The 13,166-nt window shown below is 40.9% G+C and overlaps 1 protein-coding gene across 1 annotated transcript in view; it reads left to right on the top strand.

The window, feature by feature from the left end:
• The window catches only part of vstm2a (V-set and transmembrane domain containing 2A), a 98,815-nt gene that overhangs the window by 62,845 nt on the left and 22,804 nt on the right, over positions 1-13,166 (top strand). Inside the window, exons 3-4 of the mRNA XM_041968795.1 lie at positions 3,534-3,584; positions 6,117-6,453. Coding sequence (XP_041824729.1) covers positions 3,534-3,584; positions 6,117-6,453 — 388 coding nt within the window. The remainder of the gene's footprint in view (positions 1-3,533; positions 3,585-6,116; positions 6,454-13,166) is intronic.

Below are 13,166 nucleotides of genomic sequence, written 5' to 3'. Positions count from 1 at the left end.
ACTTGTATGCGTAATCTTGTTCGTTCTTGTTTTTTGGCTGAGCTCCTTCTTCACCACGACAGACCGATGCAGAGTCCGCATCACTGCAGACACCACACCGATCCCCCTGTCGATCTCCCGCTCCATCCTTCCCTCACTCGTGAACAAGACCCCGAGATATGTAAACTCCTCCACTTGGGGCAGGACCCTATTGCAGACCCGGAGAGAGCACTCCACCCTTTTTTTGCTTAGGACCGTGGTCTTGGACTTGGAGTTGCTGATTCTCATCCCAGCCGCTTCACACTTGGCTGCAAATCACTCCTGTGAGAGCTGAAGATCACGGCCCGATGAAGCCAACAGGACCACATCATCCACAAAGAACAGAGACCTGATCCTGAGGCCACAGAACCGGATCCCCTCAACACCTCGGCTGCGCCTAGAAATTCTGTCCATAAAAGTTATGAACAGAATCGGTGACAAAGGGCAGCCTTGGCGGAGTCCAACCCGCACTGGAAACGATTTACTGCCCACAATGCGAACCAAGCTCTGATTCCGGTCGTACAGGGACCGGACAGCTCGTACAAGCAGGTCCGGCACTCCATACTCCCGGAGTACCCCCCACAAGAGTTCCTGGGGGATACGGTCGAATGCCTTCTCCAAGTCCATAAAGCACATGTAGAGTGGTTGGGCAAACTCCCATGCACCCTCAAAGACCCTGAAGAGGGTGTAGAGCTGGTCCACTGTTCCACGACCGAGACAAAAACCACACTGCTCCTCCTCAATCCGAGGTTCGACTATCTGACGGACCCTCCACTCCAGCCCCCCTGAATAGACCTTACCAGGGAGGCTACTAAGTGTGATCCCCCTGTAGTTACAGCACACCCTTGGGTTCCCCTTTTTGAAGAGGGAGACCACCACCCCAGTCTGCCAGTCCAGGGGATCTGTCCCCAATGTCCACGCGATGCTGCAGAGGCAGGTCAGCTAAGACAACCCTACAGCATCTAGAGCCCTAAGGAACTCTGGGCGGACCTCATCCACCCCCGGTGCCTTGCCACCAGGGAGCTTTTTAACCACCTCAGCGACCTCACCCCCAGAGATGGGAGAGCCAGCACCAGCCACCCCAGACTCTGCTTCCTCATCGGAAGACGTGTTGGTGGGATTGAGAAGGTCTTTGAGTATTCCCTCCACCGCCTCACAGCGTCCTGAGTTGAGGTCAGCAGACCGCGACCGCCGAAGCTGTGCTCCGCTTAGCCCGCCAGTACCCATCAGCTGCCTCTGGAGTCCCACAGGCCAAAAAGGCCTGATAGGACTCCTTCTTCAGCTTGATGGCATCCCTTACTGCCGGTGTCCACCAACGAGTTCGGGGATTACCGCCACAACAGGCAACGACGACCTTACTGCCACAGCTGCGGCTGGCCGCCTCGACAATCAAGGGACAGAACACAGCCTATTCGAACACCCCACCATCTGAGCCAACTCACGACCAGGTGGTTATCAGTTGACTCTGCCCCTCTCTTCACCCGAGTGCCCAGAACATGTGGCCGAAAGTTCGACGACACGACTACAAAGTCGATTATCAAACTGCGGCCTAGAGTGTCCTGGTGCCAAGTGCACATGTGGGCACTCTTATGTAAACCCCAACGAACAGGCGCCAAGTCGGGGGGGCAATGAGCATGCCCACACCTGCTCGGCGCCTCTCACCAGGAGCAACTCCAGAATGGAAGAGGGTCTGTGCGTCGAGGTGAGTCCAACTATATCTAGCTGGAACTGTTCAACCTCGCGCACCAGCTCAGGCTCCCTCCCCTGCCAGAGAGGTGACATTCCACGTCCCTAGAGCTAGCTTTTGCAGCCAGCCCCCCCCCCCCCCCCCCCCTCTGGCATACGCCCAGCTCACACTGCACCCGACCCGTATGGCCCCTCCTGCAGGTGGTGAGCCCACGGGAGGGGAGGCCCATGTCATCCTTTAGGCTGATCCCGACCGGGCCCCCTGGGCAAAGGGCCGGCCGCCAAGTGCTCGCGTCCGTGCCCCACCTTTAGGCCTGGCTCCAAAGGTGGGCCCCGGTGACCCATGTCTGGGCAAGGGAAAACTTGGTCCTTGCTTTCTCCTCATCATAGGGGTGATAATAAAAAATTACATTAAATATTAGAACTATCACACTGATCTAATATTCTCTGGGGGGGAAGTTTGCCAGTGTTGTGATTAAGAGCCATTTAAACAAAAGTCTCGCTGATTAAATGCAGAAAATTCTTTCCATCTGACATGTTTTTCTGAGCACAGCAGTCACCAAACAGACCAGAGAAGAGCCTCCAGTAGAAGTCTATCTTCATTCCCCTTCAGTTGACATGTATAGACTGCACACTAAGGCCATATAACCACCGTTATGGTGGTTTGTAAAAGAGGAGGCAGAAATTGATGACCTTAAACAGTTTTAACTCAAAGATAGAAGACGATTAATCACGCCTTGCCTAAAGACGTCTCTCTGCAATCTCCATCTCCTTCAGCAGAGGATGCCAGGTCCTTCTGTGAAGTCAGGATGTAAGAGTGGTGCATACATGCAGAGAGCGAAAGCTACGGCTCTTAATTCTCCTCATTAATCACCTGTCTACTGAACATCCTCTGGAGAAAAGCATCCCAGTTCCTCCAAAGTAATTACAGCACTTGAAGGAACGCTCTGTGCAGCAAATGCTCATAAGTAGCCATCTTATCCCTCTCCTGCCCTTCTTTTTTTCCCCTCAACCATAGTCAGGAGATCCCGTGTCCTCTGGAAAAACTTCCATCTTTTCTGCTTGATTCTGTCTTCAGCATAGTTGTCAGCAGTATTTTTTTCCCCCCTTCTTTTACCCGGGCACTTATTAATTTGGGTCCAAAGTAAGATAAATAAATTATAGCTTTTAAAATCAATGCCCAGTCCATGATGTTGGGTGTAGGTTTAATACTTGCCATCATGTTGGATTTGTGCCAGAAGGGCTCCAGTGGAGGCATTTCTTAAGCCCAGGAGCAATGTTGCTCTTCAGTGGTTTTGGTGAAAAGCCTTTTTGAAATTTTCTGACATTTTATTTGTTGTATATGTCCCTGGGTAATATCAGTTTTTCTGCAGAGAAGGCTGAAGGTTCAGAGGCAAAATCTGTCTCAGAGAGCTGAGTGTTTGTCAGACCATCCTGGTTTGAACCCCTTTTTACCTCTAAAATTGCAGTGACATCTGCAAGTTTTCTTTAATTTCTCCACGGAGGCACTCAAAGAATCTAAAAATAAATCAGAAACAGTGGGAAGAGTGGAATTTACTTTTAAAGGCAGAACAGTGGCGGCACAGTCACTCAGTCTGCAAACTGTGTGTTGATGTTGGTTTGAAAGATTTATGAGCCTCAGTGGATAGATGATGCCTTTTCTCAAAGTTGTCTTAGTAATCTCAACGTTGGTTTCTGGGAGTCCAACACTGTGCCTGCATAAAATATATGTATGAACGTGTCCTAAGAGCAGCTCTTTGAGCTTGCTTGTACTCAACAGGCTACTGCCACTTTGCTAATGCTCTCTTTCTCCTTCTCTGTGTTTCTAGATGGAGATGATACCAGAGCCCGATCCTGATGACGAGGGGACAAAAATAAGTGTAAGTTAAAGAACATGTCATGCATACTGGGCTCCAAACCAGCATTTCCAAACCAAACATGTTCCACTGTGACCTACGTCAGCAGGGATTCTTTATGAGCAAACACAACAGCAGCTGATTTTCTGAATAATACACCTTCCTCCAGAGAAAGGAGCTAATCAGTGAAATCACTGGCAGCATGTCATTACAGCCTGAGTGTTTCTTTTCTAGTGTTCATGCACCAGCAACTATTCCACCCCTTTTCCGTGAATCGCTGTGTGTGCTTTCTGTGATTTAAACAGAGCCCTCAGATCGTCAGACAAGTCATGTGTAATGGAAAGTGACTAATCTAAAATCTTTCAGGCTCCTAGATGCCAGCATGTTAGAGACCAAGTCATCACTGCTTTGTTTTAAAGGATCTTGTGTGTTTCTTTAATGTACCCACTGAACTTTAGTAATAGTCCCTAAAAATAATTTCAGAGTGAACAAAAATCCAAATGGGTAGGGTAGATTTTATCTGCTCAGTTATGTTTACATGCTTATTTCAGTTAACCTAATCTTAACTTAATTTTCTGTTTGGGTTGAATGACATCAGTGTTAACCAAGTCTCTACAATAAGGCTGATTTTGAAAGTTTAGATAATTTTTTCTCTCTCAGCCTTTTAAAACTTTAAGTTCCCCAATAGAGAGATGTTAAGACCAGATGGGGCCAAACTGGACCAAAATGGCCAATTTTGAGACCTCTCCTGGACTGTCTGTACAAAAATCTCTAACTTTGTTTTGGTTCACTTCATCAGTGTGGGACTTTGTAGACATAATGTTCACAGATTTTACTGTAATTTGATGGAGGTTAACAGCCACAGTTGCCTTATTCCAAAGGGAAATTCTATTCATTCTGAAATGATGATAAGCCTCAAAACTTTTTATTTTCTGCTACGTGCCATCTTCACTTATTCATCAGTAATACATATGCTGATAATTACAGATCATATATCTAACAATTGCCCCCCTTACTATAACTTTAAAAGTATTCAGGTAGATCTTCTGGTTGCAGAGATAAACTAATTTCATTATAAGTATGCAATTTTTGAGCAGAGGCCTAAAAACCAGAAGGGCTTGTACGGTTATTTATTGTTAATAGAAACAGACCAGAACCAAGTGGACGATGTCAACAACTGAGGAAAACCAAGATGTTTCTGCAGTCCTTATCCACTGTAATATTTGGGTTTTACACCCCTGTTACATTACATGTTAGTAACTGCCCTGTTTACATGGACCCTGAAAAAAGTTATTCCAATCATGATGTATAGTTATATAGATCAAGCACCGGACCGCCTGACTTTCAGGAAAAGGGGTTAGAAGAAGAAACGTGTTTCTGTTTTCATATTTTTTTGCTATCTTACTGATTTCAGTTTTTGTGCCTTTAATAATTTTAAATTGTTTTAAAATCTCAAGCAATGTATTCGTATCTTATAGTGATCAGTTCTGTTTTGGTTTCATCGTGTCTTCCTCTAGATGTAACTTTACTGAATAAAGCAAACAGTGCAATACAACCTGTAAAGCACGGGATTACATTACGATGACATACAGCTGATTCGACACGCAGGCGCTCTAAGGATTTCTACCCAACATTTGGAATATGTGTTTTCACACACGTAACTAGAACAACAGTCAGCATAACCAACACCTCCTGATTAAAATTAAATTTAGATTGTGATCACATCAAAATCTTCCAATTCATATGTTTAAACGAAATATTTTTATTCTGATTAGGCTTTTAATCATAATGCATGTGTCCATGTGAACATGGCTACTGAAAAGTATGTGTAAGTACTGTACCTCAATGAAAGCATACTGTGCAGAAATATATATATATATATATATATATATATATATATATATATATATATGGAATATATATGGATATACTTGCTTTCACAGCAAGAATATCCTAGTCCTTAGGGAGCAATAGGGCAATGGCATCATTGCCATCAGAAATGAATCGGTGGTATCTTCAGATTTATTCACTTTGGGCTTCAAAAGTTTACACTTTTAGTCTACCAAAATCATGATTTCATGTGTACAAAATGTCCAAACCAAACACAGAAAAAAAAAAGGAAAAAGAAAAAGAAAGTTTAATGTACACACCTAAACTTGTCCCTGAGTGGATATAACCTATATAAACCAGGAAGATGTTTCTTTATTAGAGTTCAGGAAAACCTTTTCTATAGAAACAAGCAAACAAAACATTCATACCTTTACTTACTGTCATATAGTCTGATCAGCTGCAACAGTTGCTAGTTAAATTTGGTTCTAACTCATTTTCAAGTTCCTTTTGTTCATCAAGAAAAAAAAAAAAAAAAGCTTGCTCTCTTGTACTAACAAGTTACATTAGCTGGTCATCTTGAGAAATCATAGGCCAATTTATTTTTAAAATAAATAATTGCAAAAATGGCTTTTTTCTTCTTCTGTGAAGATGTGATGAGGTTTTACCAATAAAAAGATCATACTGTTTCAACTTACGACACTGTGATGTGTTTTGCTTTCCTAACAGACAGTGAAAGTCCAGGGCAACGACATCTCACACAAACTGCAGATCTCCAGAGTCAGCAAGAGTGATGAAGGACTGTACGAGTGCCGGGTGACACGGGCTAACTATGGAGAGATTGTGGAGTACAAAGCCCAAGCTTGGTTGAAGGTCAACGCCACAGCCAGGCCTCGCCGACCACTGCTGCCACCCAAGGAAAGCTCCCCACTGCACCTGACAGATAAGAAGCCGAGAAAGTTCAGCTCAACTTTGGGTCAGGACAACATGAATTCAGACCAGAGGGTGGTCTCTACATCCACTTCTCACACATCCTCCAACACAGCTAAACACAACCCCGGCTCAGGTAGGAAGAAAACTGGACAGCTGTGGTCAGACTTTGTGATGCTATCACCATGTTAAAATTAAATTGGTCCTTTTTTTGCAGTGATACCTGTTTCAGTGTGTAAATAAATAGTCATATGAGTTGTGGACGGTGACTGGAGGAGTTCCTATATTCTTTTACAGATGATAGCAAGGCAGTTGAGTAAGGTAATACTAAGGAATCAAGCCATAGATATTTGATAATAATTTGATGATTGTTGCGATAAATCACTCTTCCACATCACCGTTGTGCTCTTTATGGCAGTTTTTTTTTTTTTTTTAACTATTTTACCTCATCAAACCTGCACATTATTATCCTGGACTGTGTCACACTTTGTGAAACACACTCAATATTGATGGTTACCCTTCGAGAAGTAACTTCTCCACGCAGCACTATCACACCCCAAAGAGAATTATACAAGATAACCATTCAAACCATCACACAACTATCTTCATGGTTTTCATGTTTGGGGTTGGACAGTCAAGATCCAAAACACTGTTGGGTCTGTCCCCTCATAAATTCATCCTGAAAAATTAGATAAGTCATGCATTATTTACCCTTTTCAGACCAGATCTGTAGTTTGAGCATCCAGATCAGTTCAAAGATATTACTGATATCATTTTCTGTACCTTGCTTCTGGGGAGTTGACAAAGATTCTGAACTCAAAGTTTGATCTTTTTAGATATTAAATAGTCAGACAATTTTTTTCACACCATACATACTTGTTTTTTGATACTTCTTAAAAAAATTGATAAGGGAGTCAATAAAGAATGGGATCGATACATAGAACTGATAATGGCATGGATATGTATAAAATCTTATCAATTCCCATCGCTAGTTACGGCACTGGCAAGTGTTTTGTGGGCCAGGAGTGGACCAGATGTCAGATGTTGGTCTGGACATGGTCCAGAAGTGGTCCTAATATGGGAAGCTTTCCTTTTAGCAATTTCCTTGTGGGCCACGGGTGGTGGTAGTGTGACTGAGTTTTGACAGCCACACTTACATTTGGTCAACTCTGAAGGTTAAGGCTAGATTTATGCCAAACATTTTTTGCTATTTGGAGCCTCCATCACTCAGTTCCAGCTTCCATCCTGAGTCAGGATGTTTCCAGAGTTACCATGATTTTAGACACAGGTATTCAAAACATTTAGCAAAAGTATTTGCAATTTTCATGAGAGCCCCTTAACACGTGTGCTCCAAAAGTTAAAAATCGGACACATTTAGACAGATAAAAACATCAGCTTCATAACAAGTCAGCGCCAGGCTCCAATACAATATGGCCGAAGCCAGCTCTGCCCACCATGATTCATGAAAATATCAGTGTGAAACATACAGTCTGACTTTCTCTGGGCTCTCGTTCTTCCAGCTGCCACCCAGCATGTCAAATACCCATTAAAGCCACCAGTGGCCCAATGACATATGGCTCAACATCAAGAAATGTCAGCAGCAAGTAAAATAATGTAACTTTGAAACAACCAGCAACAGCAAATCAGCTATGCATGACCAAATGTGCTGCAGGAGTTACAGCACAGATCAACATACATCAAAAACTAAGTTCATCTTACATTACAGGTGTTCTCCTCAGGATATTCATTGTGTATTCCACTGGCACACTCTCACCCTCTTTGTCGGTTTTGTGCCATTTCTTAGACAGCTTCTGCCTCCTGCAGTGGAAATGCTGCTCGGGGTATGGAGCCTGATGAAGTTTTTTGTGTTCTTTGCATCCTTCTACAGAGTTTTTGTAAGGCAGCTGCAGTAATGCTGTGGAGTCAAACCTCTGGATGGATGGCAATATGTATCAATTACCAGCCTTACTTGTTTCTTTCCAACTGTAATTTTTTAATGCTGTAAAACGCATGTTTTATTTAAAGACTGTAACGATGGTGGAAAACAGAGCTGCATAAATAACAAACATGTAAAGACTCATTCCCAGTTTAAAATGATACAGCCATGTAATATTAGCATGCTAATGAAAAAACAGATGCCAATCAAAAGAAAAGAAAATGTTTAGCCTGTGTGACTGTGCAAATAAAAAAATGTAATCAACTAAATTAACAAGCCTTCAAAGGTTAAATATATTATATATATATATATATATATATATATATATATATATATATATATATATATATATACATATGTTAGAATGCTTGGCTGTTGACTGATTTAACAATATACTGATAAAATCGGCTTTTGAAAAAAATGTGTGACAACGATACCCCAACAGTTATTAAATCTGTCATTCATTGTTTAGTACTTCAGTGTAAGATAACTCTAAAAGTTCAGACACTGTTCTGGTTCTGGCTCCATTCTGGAATCTCAGAACCTCTGTGTCTTCACTGCACTGGCTTGCATTCATACCAGTTTAAATGGAACCAAAGTGGGAGGACTTTACTCCATGGATGTAAACACCAACAACTTCAAAATTTGGTCCTGAAAGTTCCTTTTTGTCAGGCTCCGTTTTAAGTTACGGCTTCCCAAAATACACAATAGGCAAAATTCAGATGACTGAATGGATTTCACAATATGTTAGAATGTCAACACGAGCTAACAGAAATCACCTAGCGAAAATGCAATTTGTTGCCAGGCAACATAGCAATGTAGAGGCATTCGGGTTTTCAGCTAAATAAATGATTCCAGTGTTTAACTGACCTCGTTTAGCCTATTTGAAGTTTGTTTTCAACTGGTTGTCTGTAGTCAAATTACTGTCTAAATTTGTAGAAAAACCAGAGGGAGAAGCTGTAGTGAGTCGGCATCTTCTGTGGTAGCTGCTGTAGTGGCTGTCCAGCAGCTGGAAAATGGGCATGTAACACCGCGTCATGCTATTCTTTTGCTGAATTCTTTGTTGCTTTAATGGTATTCCTTCTTCACTTTCTACAATTTCACTTCTTCACTTTCACAATTTCTTTTTTTTTTGTAACTTTATTGAAACATACACTACCGTTCAAAAGTTTGGGGTCACTTTGCCATGGGATTCAATAGGGAAGTGATCCCAAACTTTTGAACGGTAGTGTAGCATGTAATAAAGCACTTGTGTGAACATTGACAGCATTAAGCCCAGCATTTGAGTTTACAAAAGTATCTCTAAAAACGTTAATGGTCAGGTTTCCATGGTAAAACAAATGGAGAAAGTTCAGCACTGTTACTACGCTCCCTGGGCTCCCTCCCTATGTATGGGGGGAAAAGGTGCAGCACACCAACATTAAAACCTCATCCCAACTGTGAAATATGGTAGAGGGGGCATCATGATTTGGGGCTGCTTTGCGGCCTTAGTGCCTGGACAGATTGCTGTCATCCATAGCAAAGAATAATTTCAAAGTTTATCAAGACATTTTCCAAGAAAACTAAAGACAATCTGTTTGCCAACTGAAGATCAACAAGGTGGATTCAACAGGACAACAACCCGAAGCACTGAAGTAAACCATCAACAGTAGAAAATACTCCTGACCTCTACTCGATTGAGATGCTGTGGCATGGCCTTAAGAGCGATTCACTCCAGACATCCCAAGAATATTGCTGAACTGAAACAGTTCTGTAAAGAGGAAAAGGTCCAAAATTCCTCCAGAGTTACATCTACAGGAAATGTTTACTTGAGCCTTTCGCTTCCAAAGCAGGGCCAGCCAGTTATTAAACCCAAAGGTTCACATACATTTTCCATTCTGCACTGTGAATGTTTAAATGTTGTGTTCGATAAAAACATAAACATATTTTTGTGTGTGTGTGTGTGTTTAAGGAGACTGCATTTGTCTGTGCTGACTTAGATGAAGGACAGAACACAATTCATGATCCTTTATGCAAAAATCCAAGTAATCTCAAAGAGTTCACATATTTGTTCTTGCAACAATGATGCAGTACTAAATTGGTTAAATTTAAAATACTTAAGAAGGGTTAACTTATTTATTTATTTTATGTAGAATTTAGAGATTTCAGTTATCACAAGTCACTCCTAGAATATTACTGTCATTGATTTTTTTGGCAGTTTATTTGAACATGTTTAGCAACAAACTAAACAAAAATAAAATAAAATAAAACAAATAAATGAAAAAATAAATACAAGCAAAACAAAATGTCCCATGTTAAAAAGGACTGGGAAGTCTGGAAGATCTATTGTATTATAATGAAACAAAAATATTAATAATAATAATAATAATAATAATAATAATCAGCATAAAGTTTCAAATTTCCCAAATTTCCCTGAGGACTCTCCAAAGGGATTAATAAAGTATTTCTATTCTATTCTATTCTATTCTATTCTATAAAGTTCAGTATCTAAACAATGGATGTTTGTAATGGAGCTGTACAGTTATAGCAAAAACATTTTATCTACAATAATAATAATGAAGTAAAAGTGTTTGTGCAGCACTGATTAAAGACATTCAAAGCCCTGTGAAATACATAAAATAAAATCTACAGTTCAGGTTTTTTGTTATTGGACAGCACAGAGGAAAATGGATCCTACTTCTGAGTTACCTAAAACCAAATCTACCAGAAAATGTTTCACATGAAGCAGATGTAAACACATCTGTCCACTAAGTCGTGGGTTTGTTTCTACCCCTAGGCTGTTGCTCTCTGTTGGGTAGTGTCTGCAAGACATGGTGGGAATAACAATGCAGCAATATTAAAACTTCTAAGTCATAACCATATACATTTTTATAAATGTCTAACTGTAATACATATCTGTAGCCTTCTAATGCCTGACCCTAACCCTCTGTGGGTGAGGGCGAAATAGAAGAGTTAGGAAACATCAGTGGGAGGGACAGGCTGAAAACATTATGCTGAGTGGTGAATGAACAATTAAAAGAATGACGTTTGTCCACAAAAGTGTTGCATAAGTTGATACGTCAGTAACAACAGAAGGATTTTGACTAATCTGGCTCTACCCTTTCATATCTATTTGTGAAATTTATCATCTTTGCATAATTTCCATGGATCTTTTCCCTCAAAATCTTTTTAAGCATCTTATACAATATGTTATTTTACATCTGTCAAAACTGTGTCAAATGGACTTCCTAAAGATTCCCCAGTCTGTTTGGTTATTTAAAAAGGTAAAAAATCAGATTACTGGATCAGATTTGGGAAGGAGACGGAAAATGGGGGCTCCAAAGACCAGCCAGTCATCCACAAGTTGCATGTTGGAGCAAGTCATAAATATGCTTGTTTGACTTCCTATAGCTGATGAACACATCTTTAATTACTAAAGATATTAAAGAAGTTTTATTTCATTAGGTCATTCATGTAATTTTAGAATATCAAATATGTAAATTCTAACCTTCTTTGGTTGTAATGGCTTCCAAGACTTCGTTGTAAATGTTAATTTCCCATGAATAGTTTGAGATTTTCAGATGCGTCCTGTAGTGTCTTTGAGAAATCATCCCAGCCTTCCAGCCAAAGCTGTAGTAAAATCTTAGAGAGTCATGACATTCTCTGCAGGACTGTACGCTGGTTGGTCGTCATCGCTCTCCCTCAGGCTGCTGCAACATGCGGAGGCTGCAATTCTCAGCGTAAGCGGCCATTCACCAGGACTGTCCAATGTTTTAAGCATGAAAAGCTGCACACATGGATGCTTCAGACAGTAGCTCAGAGTTATTATGTTTGTAAATTGTGAGATTTGCTGTTTGCCTCTGACATGAGATTTCTGCTACATAACTAACACAGATTTTCCCAAGATTCTGCTCTGTCATTAAATTCAGCGTAAGGCATTAAAAACAATAAGATGCTCTTGATGAAGCTAGAATCATTTCAAATACGTATGCTTAGCCTTGGTGTGTGCTATCAATTTTATATCCTAGTTTGTTTGCTTTAAAAACCTGGTTCATTAATACAAATGCAGGAGGTGGACTACAACACAAAGGGAACTGTAGATTCAATGCAGGGATTAGAAGGTAAACACAACACAAAATATACTTGCTTGTAGAACAAAATGAAGTTCTCAATCATACCAAGTCTAGCAGACTGTTAGGTGTTAATGCATCCTAAGTCACTATTACCAGTCTTGGAATAACAACCATATCACCAGCAAATAAGAGTTAAAAGATTCTTGCTTTGGCTAAAGCGACGCACACACCCATTTGGCTGGACTGCTGTGGTATGGTTGTTAAGTTAAGGTTGTTTTTCCCCCCAAAAAAAACATTGCTTGCTTCCGGGATGTGTCGGCCAGACTTCCTGTTAGCAGGCAGATTGCTCCGCCCTTTTTCTTGGTTTCAAATGGTATCACAAGATGTGAAGAAGAAGAAGAAGAAGAAGAAGAAAGAAATGCTGTAACTGGTTACCAGAAAAATGGAAAGTTGGTCTTTGAGCTTTTTTCCAGGGAACTAAATTTCCTTTCTTGGTCACCTGCTGTGGTCATCAAAAATGATGTGGTTAGTAGATTCGTAAAGTTAAAAGCCAGTTAGTCTTCCTGCTAGCCAAATTTTTTTTCAGACAAAATAATAAGTGGAACTGAATACATTCATCACACGTTTCTTTAAACTCTTTTCATTGATGTTTCATCTGAACAACCAGCAAGGAACAAAGTAACTTCACCATGACCGTAATTTATACCCTCCTACCACCTCATTCGTGTTTTCCAGTGATTAGCTGCCACATTTCCGTCAGTCTGTCCCAGGATAGCTGTGACTACACATGTAGTTTATCACCAGCTATGAATGAGGACAGAAGAATAACGGATTTAATGTAAAGAGCTATGAAAAGGGCTG

This window comes from Melanotaenia boesemani, chromosome 18 (genome assembly GCF_017639745.1).
Source record: "Melanotaenia boesemani isolate fMelBoe1 chromosome 18, fMelBoe1.pri, whole genome shotgun sequence".
Taxonomy (NCBI): domain Eukaryota; kingdom Metazoa; phylum Chordata; class Actinopteri; order Atheriniformes; family Melanotaeniidae; genus Melanotaenia; species Melanotaenia boesemani.
The sequence above is the reverse complement of the archived record's forward strand: the minus strand, read 5'-3'. Positions and strand labels throughout refer to the sequence as shown.